This window comes from Neolamprologus multifasciatus, chromosome 2, assembly GCF_963576455.1.
Source record: "Neolamprologus multifasciatus chromosome 2, fNeoMul1.2, whole genome shotgun sequence".
Taxonomy (NCBI): Eukaryota; Metazoa; Chordata; class Actinopteri; order Cichliformes; family Cichlidae; genus Neolamprologus; species Neolamprologus multifasciatus.
Genome location: NC_140440.1, coordinates 25,219,169 through 25,241,927, shown reverse-complemented (window position 1 = coordinate 25,241,927; position 22,759 = coordinate 25,219,169). Strand labels below are relative to the sequence as shown.

The following is a 22,759-nucleotide window of genomic DNA, read 5'->3' as shown; positions in this document are numbered from 1 at the left end:
ACGGTGTGTAATGAAATGCCTTTATTAAAACGCATGCGGTCCTCCTTTGTGGCGTGGCCACTGAAATTTCCATGATTGTTAAAGACACAGAGGTCTCCACCCTTGAGCAGATTTATTTTCACACATGCTGGGTGAGGTGTCTGCAATTCCTCCCTGCCCTGTCATTGTTTGTTCTGCTGTTAAGTGTGAATATGAGCAGAGGCCAGGCAGAAGTATAGCCCTGTTTTGAAGGCTTCTCCTGCTCCGCTGAGTGCCGTTTGCTGATGTCACACCAACTCAACAGCTTTCCAGACGTCTGAGCCCCGCCGTATCCATCGGTGGGGTGAGAACGAGACCTTGAGGCTGTGCAGTTGTCCTCTGAGTCTGACGTCAAAATGCAGAAACAGCGTGCATTATTCTCCCCGATTCCAACCTGGCTTATTCATACATGCATAATGCATCAGAACAAGTTTCTGGACATTCCTCACTGCAGTGCTTTGGTGTTAATAGGCTAATAGTGGACTGGATTAAGTCCTTTTCTGGGTTGTGTTAAACTAAATTGCAGATGACGTGCGTGACCATGTTCTGTGAAGTCATAGCTGTGTTTTCTTGTACTGGTCTGTCTCCCTAATTACTCCTGTGCTCATGGCTGACTTTTGCACACATACCTTTTGTCTGAATGTGGGCAACTCAAACCAACAACTCTTCAATCACCTGGACGCACACCAATGACAATATGTCAAGATGAATGCAGACTTTCCAGTGTGTGCTGCTCCATACTGACTTCAAACGGATGCACACATGATGAACTCCCCGTCCAGACGCTGAAGCATGCAGGGAATGAAATAGAAATCAAACTCAATACTGCATCATCTCGTCGCGTTTTAAAAACCGAGACAGACATGAAGCCTGCAAACACACAAAACTAATAATACCACCATTCCTCTTTCTCGCTCTTCCACACACACGCACACGCATATATGCAAGCTCTGTTGCTCCCTCACATACACATGGAAACACACACCTCCCAAATGAATCACCCTCCCAAGTGCTTAGCATCATCAGCATTCCCTGAATCAGCCGTGACTGCAGAGCACAACTGCATGACATGAGAGTCTCAGGGGTCAAATGAAATGCACACTCTAAGTGCCACTTCATCTTCAAGGCATAACAGTGAGCAGCGGCTCAAGAGCGAACTCGAATAACGCTGGATTGTGTCAGCCATTGTGCTCCTCTCGCCACTTAATAAGCCTGCATGGTGGCTCATTGTGAAGCGTGGTCCTTTAGCACTTTTCTCCAGCCACGCATGACTTCTCCCCAAACGGGCTCTTCTCCAGCCCCTACTGTCTGTTTATGTAGACTACCACCAGGGCGGCAAGGAATGCACTTCCAATACGATCTGCTCGCACACATCCTTAGATGAGGAGTCTGCTTCGACTTGCTGATATGAGCTGTGGTTTTTTTGTTGTTGCAACTTTTACACAGGGGTAAATGTTTTGATTAAAAGGCCGTTACTATTTTGCTAGTCACAATGACTTTGTAGTGGAGGGGTTTGCTGCCGTGCTGACGGATGGATGGCCGCTCCCTGCCTCCAGTGAGCGGTTGAATCAGAGAGGAGCTGTCATCACCGGGCTGCCGACGCTGTTGCTTGAACTGAGAGGAGGGCGGGGTAGTGTGTGTGTGTGTGGGGGGGGGGGGGGGGGGGGGGGAAGCAGGAGTTAGGACGATGTGCTGAAGGGGGCGAAGAAATTTAGGGGAAGGAGAAGATGTAGGCCTTGAAAAAGAGAGAGGGAAGATCATGTGGGATGGAACAGAAGAGGTCAGTATTGGGTGCAGCTCACCTCACACCCCAATCCCACAAGACACTGCAGAGAGGGAGTCTGCATTACGTAAAAGGGTTGAAAGCAGGTGGTACTGTCTACGCAGTCCTGCTGTGGCTTTTGGTCCACGGTTAAATGCTCCAGTCATCTGGGGGTCCCATAACATGGTGAAAATGGGGAGACAATTACGCATTGTGCTGATCTGACACGTCAGAAGATGACGGCATGCCTGAGACAAAAAGGCGTAAAGGGCTGAAGCAGCATCTCTGTGATGGGGTGGATGAAGAGGAGGAGTAGATGAGACTCACACACTCATAAACAGACATCAGTTTCTGCAGAACTTTCTTTCTTATTTTCATATCTCACAAAGATGAGCCTGAAAAACACAAATCTATGTTCAAACAAGTTTAATTCCTGGTATAATTGGATTCCTTGATGTTCACCCACAGTCATTCATTATAAAGCTTTAGTGCCCTTTGATGCCAAGACCTGCAGTCGATGAACACGACTAATGAGCTCCCATTAAACCAACATTTGACAACATGCAAATTTGAGCTTGTAAATAGAGCAATCACTAAAAGTTGTAGTGTAGTAAAACACACAGATTATGTCTGCAGTTTTAAAGTAGTCGTGCAGTGCCTCCTATTGGGCACTCCTGCAAAGTGCATGTGGTGTTTGGTGCTTTTGTCCCATTTGAATTGAAAACCTCACCTTTATTTTCTGTGTCTTGCATATATTTCAGAGTGTTGCAACAACCAATCACAGATACAATGCTAATAAATAAAAGCCCAAACAGATGAGGTGCAGCAGGTTTCTGCCTCCAATACACTGCATTATCTCTTATTTTGGTTTCACTGCAAGAATGTGATGAAGAAGCTGTAAGTACTTAATTCCAAAACAGAAAAAAACACCTGACATTTGTCAACACCTCGAGAAAGCTGGAGATGCCACACTCCTGTCCAGCTAATAAAACTATAAAACAGCAGCCTGTGCCCATCAACTGCACCAGCAAAGAGAGACCAGTGGGATAAACAAAGCAGTGGAAAGGCTGGCTCTTACACGGCTAAACCTGAGACAATCCTTTTTAACCTCCTCTGTGAGAAGCCAACACAGTAAACCCTTACAACTTCCACCTCGTACCTTGATTGTGTAACAGGAAACTAAATTATGACTAAATGGCCGCACACCGAGGCAACCAGGGGGAGATCAGTGAGCTCGTATTTACTGGAATACTGCTCAGATGATTTCCAAAAATACACGACACGACTGTTTCAGCTTTATTTTATGTGAAAGTTAACACTTTAAGCAACACATTAATAAGAAACAGCAGGAGAAGAAGTCATTCACTGAGCCTTGTTTAGCAGAGAAGGCGAACATTATTCTTTATGTTAAAAGCTAATGAATTACAGCAGCAGTCAGGTCTTACCTTCAAACAATGCAGTCTGACTCGGCCTTGGCAGGTCAAAACAATTAGCCTAAGTAATTTCGTGTAAGCATGTGTGAGGCCTGCAGTTATTCTGACAAAGATACAGCTGTTCTACACCCTATAATTGAAACAATTTGGAGTAACAAGGGGGCTAAATTGGAAGAAAGTGCTCCGTTAATGTTAAGTCATTCCTAAGGTGAGGTCCAGCTGGGGACCTGCGGTGCGTGTCATTGCACATTTCACTCCCTTCATGTCTACATCAGCTTCTATGACCTAATGTCAAATCAGGGGGAAAAGAAAAGTGTAAAATCATCCTACATCCTGGAGGTGATTTCTGAGTAGTATTAATAAACTGATTTTCTGATGAAGACAAAGGTTAAATAAATAAAGGTTAAAAGCATATTGCCTTTCATTTTTAAGGTTTTCATATCAGGACATACAAAATAAAGAGGTCTTAAGTCATCTGATGTAAAGAAAACCTCAGATGAACTACAAAATGTGACATATTACAGCATGTTGTTGTTTATTTCAATTAAGCCAACATTATTTAAGCCAAAGCAGTGAGTGGAAAAACTCACCCTTGCTGCTTCTATATGAATTAAGAATGTAAGAAGGTGTTGCTAATCTAACGTAATTGATTATCAGCAAGTGTAAGGACCTCTAGTCTGATCTGGAGCATTAAGGCGTGTGTTAAAAAATGCCAAAGAGGAAAGACACCAGGACTGATCTCAATGAGGCAACTTTTCCAACCCAATAGTTTAGGAAGGATTATGAGGACACAGCGTCATGGCTTAGGTTTGCAAATCATATCTAACCAAATCCCAAGACTTCTGTCATAATGTCCCTCGTGGACCATAGTGGAGATATGTCCATATGACACAAAGCACCACATTTGGTGAAAAACAACCACAGCATATTAGCGCAAACAGCTGACACCAGCTGTGAAGCACGGTGATGATGATTTGGATTTGTTTTGCAGGTGCAGGATATGGACAAAAAAAAGAAGAGAATCAATGTACTGCAATAGTACAGTCAAAGTCCAGGCAGCAACCTGAGTGAAATGCTGTGGTGGGAGCTTAAGAAACCTGTGCTCAAACAAATGTCCACAAACCTCAATGGACTGAAACAATGGTGTAAAGAAGAGCGGGAATATCTTCTCCAAAACGGTGTGAGACATCGATAAAGCCATACAGAAAATGATTACTTCAAGTAACTGCTGCTAAAAGTGATTCTATAAGTTACTGAGTCATTGGGTTTAATGAGTTTTCCACAACTTTGTTTAATTTTAAACAAAATAGTACAGTGTCACGTCACATGTTGTTGTTCAGCTCAGGTTCCATTTATCTCATTTTAAGACCCGGTTAAGCTACTGATGTTTTTTTTTTTTAATTGTTATTTTTTTTTTATTAATGTGAAACCTTAGAATTGACATAGCTGTCTTCTTACCAAGACTGTACCTGAGGGTACTTTGACAGGATACATAAGGAAAAAACATGGTTATGTATTTTTCCCAAGTTTTCTGAAGTGTGCTATTTTGAACTTAGTTCTTTGCTTGCTTGCAGAAAAATTAGACCTTTCCAGACACTCTGACCTGTGACAGAAGTAAAAGTCCAGATGTTACTGATAACATTAACAACAAAAGGGCCCTGGAACCGAGACAACAAGACACAATTGTTTCATCATTATTTTTTACTATTTTCCTCTGGGCCGGGTTTTTTTCCGAGGGTATCCATTAAAATGTGTGCTCTTTTGTATTTTTGCTTTTTAATGCGGCTTCTTATAATAGGCTCTATGTTCTTTAATTATTGTAAAACATTGCACAGTGCCAATAAACCAAACCTAACCCTGAGTTGACTGGAATTTGCCATGTACAACAGCTGTTCCCTCCTAAAAAAACAAAACAAAACATGTTAATGTGCCCATCAAGCATATTTGAGTAACTCTACAACAGTAAAAGTATTATTTACCTTTAAAAAAAAAACAGAAAGAAGGAACACTAGCTAAACGGTAACTTCAGTGCAGTGAATCGCTCCCCGATGCAACTGATGGATAAATCCCAGGAATAGTAGTCGAACGCGGAAGAGAGCGGAGCTCAGATGGAATATGGCTCTCTCCAGAGGTTTGAGATGCTGTCAGAGGGTTTTCTCGTGGATACCTGTTCTTATTATCACCGCCGTTGTCTTGTGGTCGTATTACGCCTATGTCTTTGAACTATGTCTTTGTAAGTATGGCAAACTGTGTTGGTTTCTCGCGACTTTGATCGTTTAGGTACAGACACCGCAGACTACCGCACAGCGGTGTTGACATAACGTTATAGAAAGAGCAGGAAGTGGCTTCGGGTGTGTGCGTTCATTTACTTAATATACAATCAGATTCTCCTTAAACCTAAACTAATTTCCCATTTTCCCCTACAAGCTCAGTGGTAATTCCTGGTTTTATACCAAAACTGTTGTGCTGTTATTCCTCTTAGCTAAGTACAACCTGACAGTCTGGCTAGTCGTGTTAGCCGGTAAATGCTGTTTCAGTAAACAATAAACAAACTAGTGTTAGCCGAAACAGTTAGCTAGACTGTTGTCAGTCAGCCAGCTTGGGTGTATTTCTGAAATCATGTTCTTGTTTTAACAGTTACAATCACCAATACACTGGAAAAAGGTAAGCTACCCTCTCGTCTCAGTGTAATGTGCACTGTTGAACCATGAACTAGAATAACACCGGGCTTGTTTCTGATATATTATGTATTATGGTGATTATGTCTTGTGCTTGCAGTGGCCTATTTGCTTTTATTTCATGTTTGCTTTGTGATGTTCTCCTGGACCTACTGGAAGTCAATATTCACCCCTCCTGCGTCTCCATGCAAAAAGGTCTGGCGAGCTAACCTGAATATCACCAATTAACTGTGGCCTATGCTGAATATGTTGTATGCAAATATCTGTCTGTCTGCTTTAGTTTCAGCTGTCATACTCAGACAAGCAAAGGTACGAAATGGAGGACAGACCAGATGCTCAGAAGCAAATCCTGGTTGAGATTGCAAAGAAGCTGCCTATTTTCACTCGAGCCCAATCTGGAGGTAAGCAGTGAAATCATGTGAAATGTTTTCTTTCTTTTAATTTTCTTTGTCCACCTTATTTGATATAGAGTTGTGGGGGGGGCACTAACAAGGTAGGTATATTAGCCGCAATCCATCATCTCACACATAATCTGTGTTTGGTGAAAGGAAATAGGTGAGGGCAATTAGCTTTGTGTGCGCTCCGGAGCATCTTCATCCAGAGTAATCAGCCAGTGTATCTCTTTCGTTAATGCTGATTGGTAAGACTTAAGTTCTGGGCTGCAGGAAGTATTTGAAGGGCAAGCTCAGCTCAAATGTCGTCCATTCAACTCGCCATCCTCTTGTCTCCAGCTATCAGGTTCTGCGACCGCTGCCAGGTGCTGAAGCCTGACCGCTGTCACCACTGCTCCGTCTGTGAAATGTAAGACACCCTTTCCTCCCCAATCCCTTCATCTGGAGATGGAGAGAGGCAATTAGATATTTGTTGGCCAGGGACTGTTGTGATAATTAGAGGATGTTGGTTTTGTTTGCCATGTCATGTCTTGAAGACATTATTCCAAAGATCAATCAGTGCAGAGGTTTAGCAAAGGGAACGAGCCGATAGCTGCCAGTGTACATGTTAAAGAAAGCCGTAAGAAAAGCTTGCCTAACATGAAACAAATGGCATTAAAATGATATAGAAACCTTGTCTTGCTTTTAAGGTGTGTCTTAAAGATGGACCATCACTGTCCCTGGTAAGTTGTAACCTCTTCCTCAGTGTTTAAATGTTGAAATAAATGTTTTGTTCTAAAACCAGAATGTCTTTTTCCTTTTAAGGGTGAACAACTGTGTTGGTTTTTCCAACTACAAGTTTTTTCTCCTTTTCCTTGCCTACTCTATGGTGTACTGTATATTCATTGCGGCAACAGTCTTTCAGTATTTCCTCAAATTCTGGGAAGTGAGTGTCATTCTTGCTTTATGACTCATATTCACAAGTTGTCATAATGTCATTTTGAAGTCCTTATAGTCAGCAGTATTGTATTTCCGCAAGATTCAAGCATTCTGTCATAGTTTATTCTCAGGTTTCTAGCACTAATATTTCTCTCTTTCCCAGGGGGTCTTGCCAAACGGGCCTGCAAAGTTCCACGTCCTCTTCCTCATGTTTGTGGCTCTCATGTTCTTTGTCAGTCTCATGTTCCTCTTTGGCTACCACTGTTGGCTTGTGGCCAAGAACAGATCCACATTAGGTGAGAATTTGACACATTTACTGATTAAACCCTCCTTTGATTTCTTTTTTAAGAAATTGATCTCATTTATTTAATAAATTTAGCACACATTAAATATGGTATGGAGAATTGAAAGGTTGACAGGGGGAACCTAACTAGTTTCATATCTGTTTTTTAGAGGCCTTCTCAGCTCCGGTTTTTGCCAACGGACCAGACAAAAACGGCTTTAACGTCAGCATGCGCAGAAATCTGGAGCAGGTATTTGGAGAGAATCGGAGATTGTGGTTCATCCCCGTCTTTACGAGGTGAGTTTGTTGTCAGGAGGCAACTCGTTGATTTCTATAATGAGGTGATGGCATTTTGGCATCTTTACACTTAAGTCTTGGCCCTATCGTTTGCAACAGAGTGTTGAAATACACAGAATTAATTCAGAGTGCAACGTGTGCCAAAGCCAGTACTCACAGAACATGATCTGGATCCTCACCAAAAGCTAATGGATACTTCCTCTGTTCACCACCACTTCTCCACCAGGTTCATGGAATTTGGCCTGTTAGGTTTTGCATAATGTTGTGGACAAAGAGGCTGAGCAAGTGTCTGTACCTCAGCTTACTGCCATGGTGGAGGAAGAGTTAGAGATCAGTATAATAATTTAAGTAGTACACCGAATATTTGAAGTATAAGGGATATGAATAATTGATGGTGAACAATATGACATTGACTTCAGAATACAGAGTAGTTTTACATCAAGCTGCAGTGGAGCTAATGAATAACATGCATAGTGAAGAATTTGATCAATGGTTGGAACTTATTTAATAGTTAACTGGATCTTTAACAAGCTTCCATCTGTTTCTGTACCTCATATATGTCAGCCAAGGGAATGGCCACTACTTTGCTTTGAAGAACCGGAGCTCTGAATCCCAGAACCCCTTATTAGCTAACGAGGACATGTGGGAAGAGTCAGATGATGGGTCTGAGGAGGGAAGCTTGGGTGAGTTTATTTAAATTCTGTCATATTTAAAATACACAGAACTGAAAAGCCTTTTTCTCATTAATGCCCAATATACTGTATATCCAATTCAACTTATATCATCCAGGACAGCTGTCATGACCTGCTGGTCAACATATCTTCACAGTAGCACCTGATCCATGAAATATGTGGCTCTTGGCTTCTATTTACTCTGATGAGATTGCTGGTGCTAGAGACACAAGTAGTTTCCTTCCAAAAATAATTGGCTCTAATACTTTTGCATTTTTTTTTTTTAATCCATTAAAAAACCTCTTAAGAGACTAAATGCTTGAGTTTTCTCCAGAATCTGTTAGCATCTAATTACAGTTATCTTTTGTGTCATTTTGACCTTTGTAGTTGCTTTACACTGAGAAATTTAAAAACAAAAATAAAGGGTGAGTCGTGCGAGTCACAGGCAAATGCTTGCAGGCATCCGGTGACTTTTACTGTATTCTCTAAACAAATATTTTACCTACTCTATCACCTTCAGGTCTTACAAAAACAAGTAATAGTGTCCAGTGAATACTTGTGCTTTATAAGTTATTTGTGCCTGTCTCTTATTTATGTTTTTTATTCCTATGAAAGTCATATTTATTGCTCGAGTGTAGTGACAGAGAAAATATCCATTCAGAGACCCAGACTTTTCCGTAACTTGACTTTCCAAATATGGAATGCCTGCACTGAAACATCCAAAAACAAACGAACGTTGTTGGAGGTCACACAGTAGGAGCAATAAGATGGACAAGGTTTATAACCTTGGGCTAATGGCGGAGGGGATGGGACACAGTAACGACACCATGCAAGGGCAGATTAGTTCAATATTTGTTCAGTTGAAATGACCTGAAGGCTTCACTATAAACTGCTGCTGTGTTTATATTTTGCTACCACCTGCTGGTCACATGAACCACACTGTTCACTACCAGTTGCATCGTTTACATCAAAACCACAGAAAAAATTAATTTACATGCTGATTTTTTTTTTTTAAAAAATCATTCCAGCAGAGGATGTGGACCCCTCTGTTACCATAGAGATGGAGGAATAATTTACACTGGTGGAGACCTGGACTTGTATCGCACACACTGTGTATTGAGAGGTAAATGCATTCCAAATCGCAAGGACGTTCAGACACACCGAAGGGGCGCAAACGAGAGGATTAAGACCTGCGTTTGGACTGTCGTTGCCAACTCTACCCCGATGCTTCACATACTGATGAAAAAAGGAACTCATTGGATGACCAGTGGAAGCATCGCCTCTCATGTCATCATAGTCGTCATAAAATTTTATTTTCGGGGCAAGTCAAATGTTTCCTGTTTTACAGAAAAGCAACTGATTTATTTTTCTTTTTTTAATTACAGAGCAAATATTTTGCCTGTATTTGTTATTCTTGACAGAGCACTAAACCTTTACAGCTTCTGTCTGGCAGTGTGCAATTTTACAGGTTTCTGTTTGAGAGTTAAGCTTACAGTGTTGCACCTTATGGTTTTTTCGGTGGGGGATGGGAAGGGAACTCGCACTCGTCAGGCTCCAGAAGTCTCATAGTGACCGAGTTGTCTACAAGTTTGAGGTTTACAGCATTTAGACTTAAACATATTATTAAAAAGCTAACTTAACCTGAGCCTTACTAACAAGTATTCCTGTTTTTGGAGTCAGTATCTCCTCGGAATGTATCCTCCTGCTCCTCATCATCCTTTTGAGTACATTGCACCAACATCTTGGGCACTTCTTCCCCCTTTATGGAGTGTTTTATCCTCCCTGTTGCAGTTCGAATGTCATTAGCTCAGTGTCTAATCACAATGGTGACTGTAACAACAAGACAAGCATAAATTTGGTCATAGTTAGACCTGATTACATGTTACATCTGAGTATTATGGCAAACTTGATATGTCTATCTATCAGTGGAGTCATATTCTGAATATACTGTATATCATGGCTTAAAAGCTGTTTGCTACATTGATTAAGAAGAATGCAGTGATTGGTTAGATTTATGTCTGGGTTACGAGCATATGAGATTTACTCAGACTTTTTATTTTATTTTTTTTTTAAATCTAATCAGTCTTTTTTTATCATTAGCTATCCCTGGGAAGATAACACTTTGGAAGCAGGGGATTAAAAATTGCTTTTGTTATAGACATATAAACATGCATATGAGAGGGCATAGGTTCTTCTATGTCTGTTTTTGATCATTTTAGATAAATACACTGTACATATTAACTGATCCTCATCAACAGGTTGGTAGAGGGCAGTGATTTTCTGCAATATAACGTTCTGATTATTTGTTGGTTTTTTTTTTTACCTGTGTTTATGTATTTTAATACCAATGAAAGCTAATCTTATTCAGACTGCTTTTGTGTATTTAGACAGCGCAGCTGGCAGAAAACCACTTCTTTAACCAAGTAAACCCATTTATTCAGTTATGCATAAGAAGTTGGGTTTTCACCAGATGTGTGTACAGTTGTATGTTGAAGCTTAAACTTTTTGTCAGATCAGTTTTTTTCCCAAGTTGAGTGACCTAAACTAAATGCTGCTCATATCTAAGAAAGGCTTCTGTTCATTCTACTGAAACTGTAGGTTATTTATCAGGGATATGTGAAAGCTTGTATAAAAACATTGAGAAGGATATGGCTGTTGAGTGTATCATTTAGTCTTGTCTATTTATTGTTATAAAAGTCTGCCTTTTTTTTCTCTCGCGTATCGAGTTTGAACCATATCTGCTGCAGGCAGTGTTTGTATATTTTGTTCTATTACCGGTAAGTGAACTATTGAAGTAACATACTTTAATCAAACAGAACATTTATAACTTGAGAAGGCAGGAGTTCTATGTTGCTAGAGCACATGTGGTCCCCTCTTTAACCCGTCTTTGGAGTATGTGATTGTGGTGCTTCCCTTTTTCATCACGTCAAAACTACCAATAGTTTCATTTGCTGTTCTTTGTAAACAAATATTCTTTATTGATCCAGCAGATGTTGTAACATGCAGAATAAAATGATACAAGTTGAACTCTTTACATGGTTCTGTGTAGTCTTTTTATAGTATGACTATACACAACATAGAATAATATATACATTTGATTAATTTGATATCAGTTTTTGAACTTTGTAAATGAGAAGCAGTACTTCGCACAATGAGGAGAACATGACAAATACATTGCAAGATATATTAAAAATACAACCAAAACTATTTGCAGATCATGTTCCTCAGGTTGTCCTCCATTTAGTCGGTGCCAAAGTACCTCTGTCCGAAATGTGTTGGAGCCACCGGGTGGACTTCTGTGGTCAGAATTGTGATATCTGGGAACTCCTGGATTATAGATTTTGCTCCTAGAAGAAAAATGTACAGTTGGTTCACTTTCTGTCTGAAACCTAAGCCACTGATGTGCTGAATTAACAAAAGCAACTAGCAGCCAAAACCTGAAGCTTTTCTGAGGTAAGGCTGCTATGAAATGCCAGTTCATGACCAGGATGGAAAAAAGCAACCATCTTAATTCCCACCATCTTCAGCTGTACTGTGGTGAGGTTAAGCACAGCTCAGGTAAGCTGATAAAGGGGCCTAGAGCTTAAGAAGCAACAACACTGACATATCCTCACTTTGTAGGTTTATACAGCAAACATTAAAAAGTAGATGCATGTTCACCTGTTCCAAAACAAAATTATTATTTATCTGGCATTTGGAACTGTTTTTGTTTCTACCAACCCCCGAGGGGAATAATCTACCTTTAAGTCCACTATGCTCATTAGCTACTCCATTTGCTACCTACTGTGGCTTTTAAGTGCTTTTTTGTTAAAGGCAGCTGTCTGCTGTAGCTGCAAATGGATTGAGAATGAACAAACACTAAACAATGAACTGAAACTCACTATAAAGTACGGACAACTCCTTTAGCACGGTCAGATACACTGTTAGTATAAAAAATACTAATTATAGATTAATAAAAATAATGTAATGGTAACACACAATGGTCTCATTCCGCATGACAATGAGATTACCAACATTGGTGTCCAGGAATCACTCGAATCATCTACTTTATTATTAGGTACATTTTGGTAGTATTAAGTTGGAGCCGCTTTTGCATAAGGTGCTGGAAAAATTCCTCAGAGATTGGAGTACAGCTAACTCACTATCACTGTCTCTAACCAGCCTGAGATGACTTGAGCTTTGAGATCCTGCTGTGTTATCCTGCTGGAAGCAGCCACCAGAACATGTGCACCCTGCGCTTATAAATGGATGGAAAATGCTGACACTACCATCCAAATGTCGCTGCAAAAATAGAGACATTAGACCAGGTGATGTTTTTCTCAGACTTCTATTATCCATTTTTTGGAAACTTGTGTGAACTGTAGCCTCTGTTTTCTGTCCTTAGCAGACAGGAGTGGCACCCAGCGTGGTCTTCTGCTGCGGTAGCCTATCTGCTACAAGTTTTGATGTGTTGCACATTCAAAGATGCTCTTCTGCATACCTTGGTTCTAAAATGTCTTTTTTTTGAGTTGGTGGTTCCTTCCTCTCAGCTCAAAGCAGTCTGACTTCTGACATCAACAAGGCATTTTAACCCATAGAACGCCTGCTGACTGGATTTATTACCTTTTTAGAACATTCTCTGTAACTCTAGAGATGATCGTGTGGGAAAATCCCAATAGATCAGCAATTTCTAAAACACTTAGACCAACCTCCTTGACACCAACAACCATGGAATGTTCACTTACATCACCTTTCTTGCCCAACTGGACATGCCTACATGCATTGGGTTGGTGACGTGATTAGCTGATTACATACTCGTGCCTGTGAGCAGTTGAGCACCTGTACCTAATAAAGCGACCACTTCTGTATATAGCGTAGACCAGGGTTTGATTACCTGGTAAAAGGAAATGTCTTTAAAAAGGCTTCATCCCCTTCAGAGGATTAAATAGCTTTTTATATTTTAATGGCAACATGTGCTTAATATGTCAACGTTTCATATATTTAAGTGGAATAAATCCATTAAACATCAAGACAATCTGGCCCAAGCTAAAGTAGAGAAAACTATAAACATGCAGAAGTTACATAGTTTACTGGTGACTGCTGAGCAAGACTTCAGATGAGCAGCGCCACAGAACCTCATTGTTGTTGGCAACAGTATTTTTTATATAGATACTGATGAATCAGAAACATGAGTGGAGGAGCAATAGAGGACAAAGTGTGTGATCTGGGAGGTAAACAAAACCGAGCTGGTGGAGACTGCACTTGTGTTGAGCTGTCTGGCTTACCATGAGGTGTGGAGAAGAGGCTGAGAAGGATAATATGTTTGGGTTGGACCCTGTGCTCTTTCAGCACCCTCACAGCCTCAATCACGGTGTTCCCTGTACCTGCAGACACAGAACAGATAAGGTTTGCTTCACATTCCTGCTTATAATGACAAATTTGCTGACTCATCTCAAGAATATGTGACAAGTCGTAACAGATTCCCAACACAAACTACATAATTGCATTTTCCCCAATTCAAATATATGCAACTCATGCATTATGAGCATCTTAAAAGGAAAGGAAAGTGATTATGTGCTGATTGATGTGCCCATGAGTCTGGACAATTGACAGGCTTTAATTTCACATCCAGTTAGCATGCATCAATGAAACCATATGTTCCATCATTCTGACATTATAAAATATACCTTGAGCCTAGCTTGGTCACTTTTTTTTTTTTAAAGCTGAGAACAGAAAAATGCTGCTTTGTGACACAGGGAAACTGGGGCTATTAAGATACTATTTTTGTTGGCCCTCATTATGTTATTCAGCAGCCTGGTGGCTATCTCCCAGGCAATGTATAATTACCCCCATGAGAACTATAATTATCAGAGCAGTGTGAATGGGCCGGCATGATGTGGAAATGCAGACTTGGTGGTGAAGGTCAACTCAAGGGAGATTTTCCAAAATTAATAAATACAAAAAACTTTTTTTTTCTTTTTACACTTGCACAGAATTGAACATCTCTTGACATTTACGTGCTACTGAAGGTGACAAACTGGAGTCACCAGCAAGAAAAAACGATCTCAGCCATCTTGTTACTTACTGAGAATGGGGTACATGAGCAGCACTTTTCTTCTATACACATCTGGGGGGAACTTGGCATAGTAGACCTTGGCTTTCTGTGTCTCTTCGTCACTCTGTATGAGGATCTTGCCAATGCGAATAGAGCGGCAGCAATCACGGAGACCCTGCTCCATGGCCTCGCCTGTGAGAAAGCACATGAAACGCAACTGTGGTTGAAAGGTTACACAAATATATTTGTTGCTTAGGGTTAGTGTTGTCTTCATCAGCGGGGATTTCCAGCAGACCTGCACCTACATGTGTGTTGCGTCTCATTTCTCCAGTAAGACACGCTCACGCCATATCGGTTTGTTTGAAACAAGAATAATTATCAGCAGCGCTAATCATAAAAATACATTCCGGATTTTCCTAAACCCAAAGTCACCTAAAAATATTAAAGAAATATAAAGACATGGCTGGTGCCATTTAAAAAACAAGCAAACAAACAATGCTATATCTAAATGCAGAATTGCCCGCTTTCCTCCACAACCACACAGAAAAGTTCACACACTGGTCACACTGTAAAGCATTCAGTCTTCATTACATTTGACATTTGACTTAGCTGACGTGTTACCTTTAAGGTACAGTGTTTGAGTTTTATACTTCCTGTGTTTTATTCTAGCATGACTGTCAAAAAGGCAAAACAGGCTTTGCAGACAGCTATGGTAACAGTCTCATTAAACCAAAAGGATAGATAATAAGTGTCACTTCTGGTTGTGTGGTCTGCTGACAGCGAAGCCTTCAGAGACTGTGCTCTCTACAAAACTAAAGACAAATAGCTGTCTCAAATGCCTAACATAACGTTTACACAACTTAGTATTCAAACAAGAGAGAAGTCTATGATCCAAGAGCAAAACAGATGCACAGTATGAGTACACGGTTGCATGGAAGACTTATGTGTACCTAGGAAAGACACAAATTTGTTTTGATAGGTGTGCTAGAGAAGGTTTAACTTACCACTCCTCATAATGCTGACTCCACAGTTGCCTCTTTCAAACTTGACACCCTCATACTTGTACCCTGAGGGAAAAAATGAAGCAGAAACAGTCACAAAATGTAGCTGTTCAGAAAAAGCCCAAACAGTCATATAATGCTGGGAGTTAAAACACTCAAACACTGGAGCCCACTGGTCAGAATTCAGAACTCTGTTTTTGTGTAACCTAGTCTTTACGCCTGAATAACGACTTTGTTATTACAGAGAGATCCTCCTCACCTGTCGGTGTGGTCACTGTGCACTCAGAGTAGGGGAGCTGGTTCAAGCCCTCTTCAACTACAAGCCTGATCTGGTTTTTTACAACACAAACAGACTTTATTTATAAACTCTTCACACTCTTACAGCATACTGTATTAAAGTCATGATCTTACCAGTCGGTCCGCACAAAACACAAAATCTCCTCTGCTGGTTGTCCTGAAAACGTAAATATGAGTTTGATTAGATTATTTTAGATCAGGGGTTGGCAAACTTTTACTATGAAAAGGGTCATTTTCAAGCAATTCTTAACCTGTTAAGAACATCTGATATTTGCAATGCCTATTTATTTAAGCCATTTGTTATACAGTCATGTGAAAACGTAATTTTCCCATGACTATATGTACTTCTTTGAAAACGTAAAGGATACCCCATGATTCAATAGTTTATTATTTAACAGTAATTGTTTTCTGTATGGCGTTTTAAGTCTCTCACATCATTGTGGAGGAATTGTGGCTCACTTGTGGCGCACTTATAGTGATATTTGTTCATTGAGGTTTGCAGGCATTCATATATGCACAACATTTTTAAGGTCCTGCCATAAAATTTAATTAAGGCCAAGGTCTGGACTTTGACTGGACTGCTGCAACACCTTCATTCTTTTCTTTTTCAGTCATTCTGTTGGCGATCATTGTCCTGTTGTGTGACATCAAGCTTTAGCCCATGGCCTGACATTTCACTGTAAAATACTTTGGCATATGGTTGACTAAGTGACTGCAATATGCTCAGGTATATAGCTGCAAAATAAGCTTAAATCATCACCCCTCCTCCACCATGCTTTACAGCTGGTATGAGGTATTTGTGCTGATGTGCTGTGTTTTGTTTTTCGGAAACGTGAACCCTGGCCCAACATTTTGTGGTTTGTTCAGATCAACTTTGAAAACCTACGCCCCCCTCTGCTAGGTTATTTTTAAAGAGAAGATGTATTCTCCTGGCAACCCTTCCAAACAAACCAGACTTGTTCAGTCTTTTTCTGATTGTACTGTCATGAGTTTTATCATGCTAACTGAGGCCTGTAGAGTTTGAGATGCAGCTCTTGGGATTTTTTACAGATTATCTGAGCACTGCATGGTTGTTAACACACACCTGAATGCTCCAGACCAGCAAATTGCCAAAATGTCTGCTTTTACAAAGATCCTGACAGTTGATGATGATCAGACTATCAGCACTGCATAGTCCTGTGGAAACTCTTTTTTACATGACTGTATGCATGTCATTTTTTAATTCTTATCACGTGTTAATGAATAAGGCACCATCTATTATTTGGATGTTTGCCCATCAAAATACCAATAACAGTAAAAATGCAAATCTTTTACCACATGTGACTACTTTAAAGTGGGCTATTCATAATTAGTATTTTAACTTTTCGTTTTCATTACAATAATATCATTTTTTGTTGCATTTATAATTCCTAATGATCTATTTCTTTTCAGCTACATGCGTCTCTGAGCTGGTTGATACTCACCACTGCTCTGATTCAAATGATCTTATTACTGCTTCAATTTCATCTCTTTTTGTGTGAACAGACGTTACCTCGTAAAGTAATACGAGGTTATAACTACACAAGACACCTTAACAACTGTAAGATATGTGCAATTTTATGTTGGTTCTTTTGATACAATAAATTATTCTCTCATTGAAAGGCTTAAAAAATGTTGTAGCTGAAACTATTATGATAGTTACAAGGAAACGTCATAGTTTTAGTCACAGGCATGGACAGTATTGCACATACTGTAGTTTTCTTTCACCATGTTGAGTCATCATTGAAGCTATATGGGTCATTTCATATCAACTGACTAAATCTGAAAAAAATTCCCAGCCTGATCATAACGTTACGTTGGCCTGACCTATCTAATATCACTGCAAACTCTTTGACTTCCCCTGGAAATTTAAATTCCATTAGATTTTTGGTAAGCTGCCTTTTTTAGGATTAGTGGCATCCTTTAAATTACACACCTTCCTGGTTTTCTATTATAGTTCCAGTTCAGTGAAATGAAGAACAGCTACGTTTTTCCATTTACTAATTATAGTTTTCTACAGAGACCATAAACACAATTTAAAGTCTACATTTTATATAAGGCTCGTTACTTGCTTTTGTACCACAACCACTATGTATATGGCCTGTGTGTCAGTAAATAAGAGCGGGGGACTCACTTGTCTCTGATTATTGTCTGTAATTCACGGATCTGGTCATTCAGAGGAAGCAGCTTAAGCTGGGGTCCCAGGTTGTCCTGGCTGTCAGGCTGTGTTGTGGCATCACTTGGTTCGGAGTTGGATACTACTGCAGGCACGCTGCTGTTACTGTTTGCAAACCGAACTTGCTTCATTGGGTGCTCCTGGCCACTGCTCACATTGTTCAGCTGCTGATTGTGGCATGGCATCCTGAGTAAAAGCAAGAGATATCTATGCTAAAGTCAGCTAGCTTCTTTCCGCCGCGCCACACACGTACTAACGGTGTGTCACAAGGAACACAACGTGCTCTGTCGTTAGCTTCAACTCTTAAACTTCGAGTAGCTACTGCACAGACACCCCCGTTAGGACTTCACTCACAGATGTACAGACACCGAAACAGGTCGTGTTAAAAACAATTCCTCGCCGTTACTGCTGGCTAAAAAAACAGAAAACGCAGCGATTAGAAAACCTGCTTGCCCGCTAGCTTTGACACAACGTTAAAGAAGGCCGGATATGACGTACCCGGCGTGTTGACTAACTGCCCTCCTTCCTCATACAACATGGCGCTGATGTTGGCACCGCTGAAATGCGGCATTCACTTTCAAAAACGAAAACTAGCGCTTCTCATTCGGCAGACGAGCTCGTATCATGTTTGGAATAAAAGTCGTAATGAGCCGGGGACTGTCCATACACGTCAAAGCACATATCCGGTGAGTGAGGACGGGGCTGGTCAGAGAGGACACGGTGCTTTTAGCCACCAGGCAAGGGCAGAGGAAAAAGTCTTTCTAAGTAACTTTTAGGAATGATACCTAGATAGATGGTTTGTTTTCTGGTTTGTTAGAGAGACAGGCGGTTGTAATCTGTTAAAAGAGCCGTTTGGGTTTGCTTTAAGTAGCTGGCTAAGTAGCTAACCCTGCATTAACTTAACGACTTAGGTTACTCGTGTTATGTCATAACGTCGTTGTTAGTTTTGAATGTATGTCAGCTGAAAGGAAAGCACGTCAAAGTCAAACAGGTTTTTTAAAAATACAGTTCAATATGTGTGTGTGTGCGTGCAAAGTCTGACGCCTGTCAAAGGTCCCAGTCACGTGTTATCGGTCTTTACTGAAAACTTAGATAAGACCGTCCCACCCTGTCAAACCTAGGGTAACTGTCATGTCACGTAAACCCACTGTTATAAATTATTTGGCACATTTACTGTTTTTAGAAGTTATTCATTCTTAGCTCTAACTCTTCCAAGTTGTCACGTTCCCATTTATGTGTATTCATGTGTCTGACACTAGAACGGTTCACTCTCACCTCATGTTAAGTATGCCGTTTATCTGTCATCTTCTCTTGGCAGGTAAAAACAGATAAGAGGGATGTTTACAGTCGTGCTGTGTCTTATAGGAAATAAAAGTATCAAACATGTTAACCTATTTCACTCATAGTCACTGGAGTCTTATTACAGGGTAGGTTTACGCTCAGTTTGATCTTAACCATACAGATGCTGTGTTTTTAAGCACTCAGGTCCTGCTTGATCCATTACTGTGCTTCAATGTGGTATTTCCTGTTCTCAGTGTTTCAAAACGTTTACCAAACCTTTATTTGAAAACCAGTTTAGGCAACTTCTCTTCTGTTGGTTTGGTTTGCATAACCTTTGAACTCCGACTATGAATGCTTAAAAAATTTGCTGAAATCACACAATGAATTAAATATTTAGTACTTATTTGTTTAAATGATGTGAGTGTAGTGGTTTACCCATTTGCCTAAACAGGTAAAAAATCCTCCATTTGATTCTGGGAGGAATCGAATAGAGGAGGGAAGTGCATCCCGAGTAAAAACTGTGACAAATCAAACATGCACGGCTGCTCTTTGTTTTACATGATGTGAATTTTGGGTTATTAAATTCTGCTTGCTTTTATTTACCGTTTTACACTGTCTCTCTGTGTGGTAAACATGATTATTGAAAAATTTAGAAACATTGGTAAAATCAGTGCTCTTGTGTGTTTCAGTCAAGTTCACCTCCACACCTACGAACGGCAACATGGAGCACCAACAGGAGCGAAAAAAGTCGTCAGATTTTGGAAGCTGCAAAAGTAAGTGTGTATTAAGAAATAATCACATATTGGCGTCCTGTTATTCAAATTAATTAATATAGGGTAACAGTGAATTCCCCTTCCACAGCACTTACAGGTTACAGACAAACGGACATGTTGGCACGGAAATGCAGGCGGGGGACTAAGCGCAGACCCAAAAAATGTGGTGAGTACGGTATCGTGTTTTAATGATTACTTAGTGAAACTTTTCATGCTTGGATGACATGAAACCTTTATTTTTTTTTTTGTTTGAAAATGCTGACCAATGTTATTCTTAAGATGACAAAACTAAACAGTGTCATATCTGTGAATTAGTTTGGTGTTACGCAGCCTTAAAGCTGACTCAAACTGCTGCATTGAATCTACGCTGTAGTTACATCATAATTGCAAATCCCTCTGAAACCTTATGCCGTAATCTAATGTACACCTACCTGGAAATGTAACCGCATGTTGCGTTAACACAGACTGTCTTATTGCTGGTCAAATGAGTTTTCTCTGTCAAATTGGGTTAGGGGGCTGAACTCTTAAACTCTTAATGGCTTCATTGCCTAATGGGCGAAACGCTAAAATAAGACTCCTGAGAATTTCACATATGTTATGTGACTTGAATAAAAGAGACATTAGTTTTACAAGAACTTGGGTTAGGTATTAATATTAACTCCACATTGAAGAGTTTAACTGAAAGCTGAGTTACATTTAATATTTCCAGATAAAACGAGTAACTGTAACGAAGTTGGGCCTTACAGAAACTTCAGTAGTGCATTAAACTGTTCATTTTAATCCTCCCTCAGCAGTGTCACACATTGCTGATTGTATTTGATTAAAAGCAGGTGCTGGGCACACTTTCACTGTAATTTGTTAGGAGGTGCTGCCATACAGCAGCGTCGTAACATGGTGCCACCATATTGAGTGGATTAGAGGAATTACTGCATATTCTCCGGCCTGTGGAGAGTCCCTGTGGCAGATGTGTGTTGGAGCGTGGGTAAACAGCTATGCTGGCACCAGTGGGCTCTCGGCCTCAGCTGGGATGACAGCCCAGGTATCTCGTGGGACTTGTAGTGTCAGACTGGATCCCCAAGTCCACCTGGAGACTCTGCTGTCATCGTGGCTGCCATATCTCCTTGGGGACTCCTGTTGACATTTGATGTTCTACGTGCGTGCCCAGAGAGCCATCTTTAGGTTACTGGGATTGTCAACACTGAATGCAAAATGTATGGTGTTTGCCAGTATTGCCCAGTGAGGCAAATTAGACTGTTAACATAGCAGTTATCCCACATATTTTACAAGGTGTTCTATTGAATAAATAAAGTTTGCTGCTGTGTCTTTTACACAGCTGAAGGAGGTGAATTCAGCTCAAATCCTGTCTGCGATGCTGTCTTATGTGTGGCCGAAGGATAGACCCGACTTGCGTGCCCGTGTTGCTCTCTCTCTGGGCCTGCTCGCTGGATCCAAGGTAAGCTTAATTTCTCTTTTATTTATATATATATATATATATATATATATATATATATATATATATATATATATATATATATATATATATATATATATATATATATATATATATATATATATGTCATATAAAGAGAATTTAATTAGTTTGACTGGTGATTAGCCACATTACTTGGACTTACCTAACAACAACTGATATTTTTATCACATTACTTCTGCTTTATGCTTTGTGGATTTGTTCCACCTTGAAGAAGAAGGTTAGCTAACAGCTAATGCCCTCCCTTGTGACATTAGGACCCAGATATTCTTAGATTAAAGCAAGATACTTTGACAAAATAAACTCAGCTGATTGTTGACAGAGTTGTTAACTAGCACAAAACCCCCTGCAGTCTTCACTCATCATATATTCCCACAGCTTCAGAGTCATTCTTGCATGTTGCTGCTCATTTTAATTTGTTACTGTTTTCAAAAGAGATGCATTTTAGAGAATTGGTAATTGGAAGTGAGGATTATTAATTTCTCCCCTGGTAGATGTTTTAGGCAAGGACATCATCAGTATGTTAAGAAACAATTCTGTAAATCATGTACGTGGCTTTTCACAGTGAAACACAATGACAAAGAGAGGTTATAATCCAAGGTTACCACTGGCTTCAGTTAAATCCACCATTATTAGTTATAACAGTCATCATAAAAATGAGTATTATATTTTACCAAAAAAAAAGATGAAACAATTTGCAAATCATTTCAGCTCTGTTTAATTAAAAATGCTAAAGACAAGAAATGAGTTTTAAAAAGTGAGAAATTGTATTTGCTTTGTTATGCATGCATGTGTCTTGAATGCTAAAAATAATTCACACAAATATTAATTTGGCTTTTTGACAGCAGTTCAAGCAAGAAGTTTAAAAAATCCAAAAAAAAAATGTTTCTCAATATATAAAATCCAAAATATTTGATATTAAAATATTAACAGAACCTGGGGAAATTTGTGTGCAAAACCAGTGTTGAAAAGCCCTTTGTTTTTAAACCAATGTTATTGGTGTTACAGCAATGCTTGAACATTCTCGACACACTCTGATTGGCCTGGAGCGTTATGGCGTCAGGTTAAGAGGGGTTACCAGTTACACTGTAGATTTCCTGCTGATTTCAGGCTTAAGAGAGGGCACAAGGGTAAACGTGCCATATCCACACTTTCTTTTTGAAAAGTTATGCTGTCATTAAACTAAAACGTTCACAGATTCCCAGAAAAAATTGAATTTTTGAAATTCAGTACGTGCA

At 40.0% G+C, this 22,759-nt stretch overlaps 3 protein-coding genes across 4 annotated transcripts in view; 2 read left to right on the top strand and 1 right to left on the bottom strand.

Moving 5' to 3' along the window:
- The first annotated feature begins 5,279 nt into the window (after positions 1–5,279).
- zdhhc15b (zDHHC palmitoyltransferase 15b) lies at positions 5,280–10,251 on the top strand. The gene is made up of 11 exons (XM_085172668.1): positions 5,280–5,446; positions 5,851–5,877; positions 5,992–6,086; positions 6,172–6,292; positions 6,623–6,692; positions 6,973–7,005; positions 7,088–7,208; positions 7,365–7,497; positions 7,655–7,781; positions 8,346–8,464; positions 9,481–10,251. Exons 1-11 carry the CDS (start codon positions 5,329–5,331, stop codon positions 9,522–9,524), a joined length of 1,008 nt encoding a protein of 335 aa, XP_085028794.1. The 5' UTR covers positions 5,280–5,328; the 3' UTR covers positions 9,525–10,251.
- A 511-nt stretch (positions 10,252–10,762) lies between these two features.
- On the bottom strand, positions 10,763–18,440 carry uprt (uracil phosphoribosyltransferase (FUR1) homolog (S. cerevisiae)). 2 transcript variants are annotated; one of them, XM_085172684.1, is made up of 8 exons: positions 18,333–18,440; positions 17,937–18,164; positions 15,899–15,941; positions 15,747–15,816; positions 15,491–15,553; positions 14,517–14,678; positions 13,717–13,815; positions 10,763–11,799 (listed from the first exon to the last, which is right to left on the bottom strand). In XM_085172684.1, the coding sequence occupies exons 2-8, from the start codon at positions 18,161–18,163 to the stop codon at positions 11,693–11,695; spliced, it is 771 nt and encodes a 256-aa protein (XP_085028810.1). In that variant the 5' UTR covers position 18,164; positions 18,333–18,440; the 3' UTR covers positions 10,763–11,692. The 2 variants fall into 2 exon arrangements, with proteins under 2 accessions (XP_085028810.1, XP_085028801.1); XM_085172675.1 differs by lacking the exon at positions 18,333–18,440 and having other exon boundaries at positions 17,937–18,163.
- The window catches only part of abcb7 (ATP-binding cassette, sub-family B (MDR/TAP), member 7), a 25,207-nt gene continuing 20,847 nt past the window's right edge, over positions 18,400–22,759 (top strand). The window contains 4 exon segments of the mRNA XM_085172609.1: positions 18,400–18,664; positions 19,949–20,032; positions 20,121–20,198; positions 21,366–21,485. Of these exon segments, the coding sequence (XP_085028735.1) occupies positions 18,515–18,664; positions 19,949–20,032; positions 20,121–20,198; positions 21,366–21,485 (432 nt within the window). The 5' untranslated portion in view covers positions 18,400–18,514.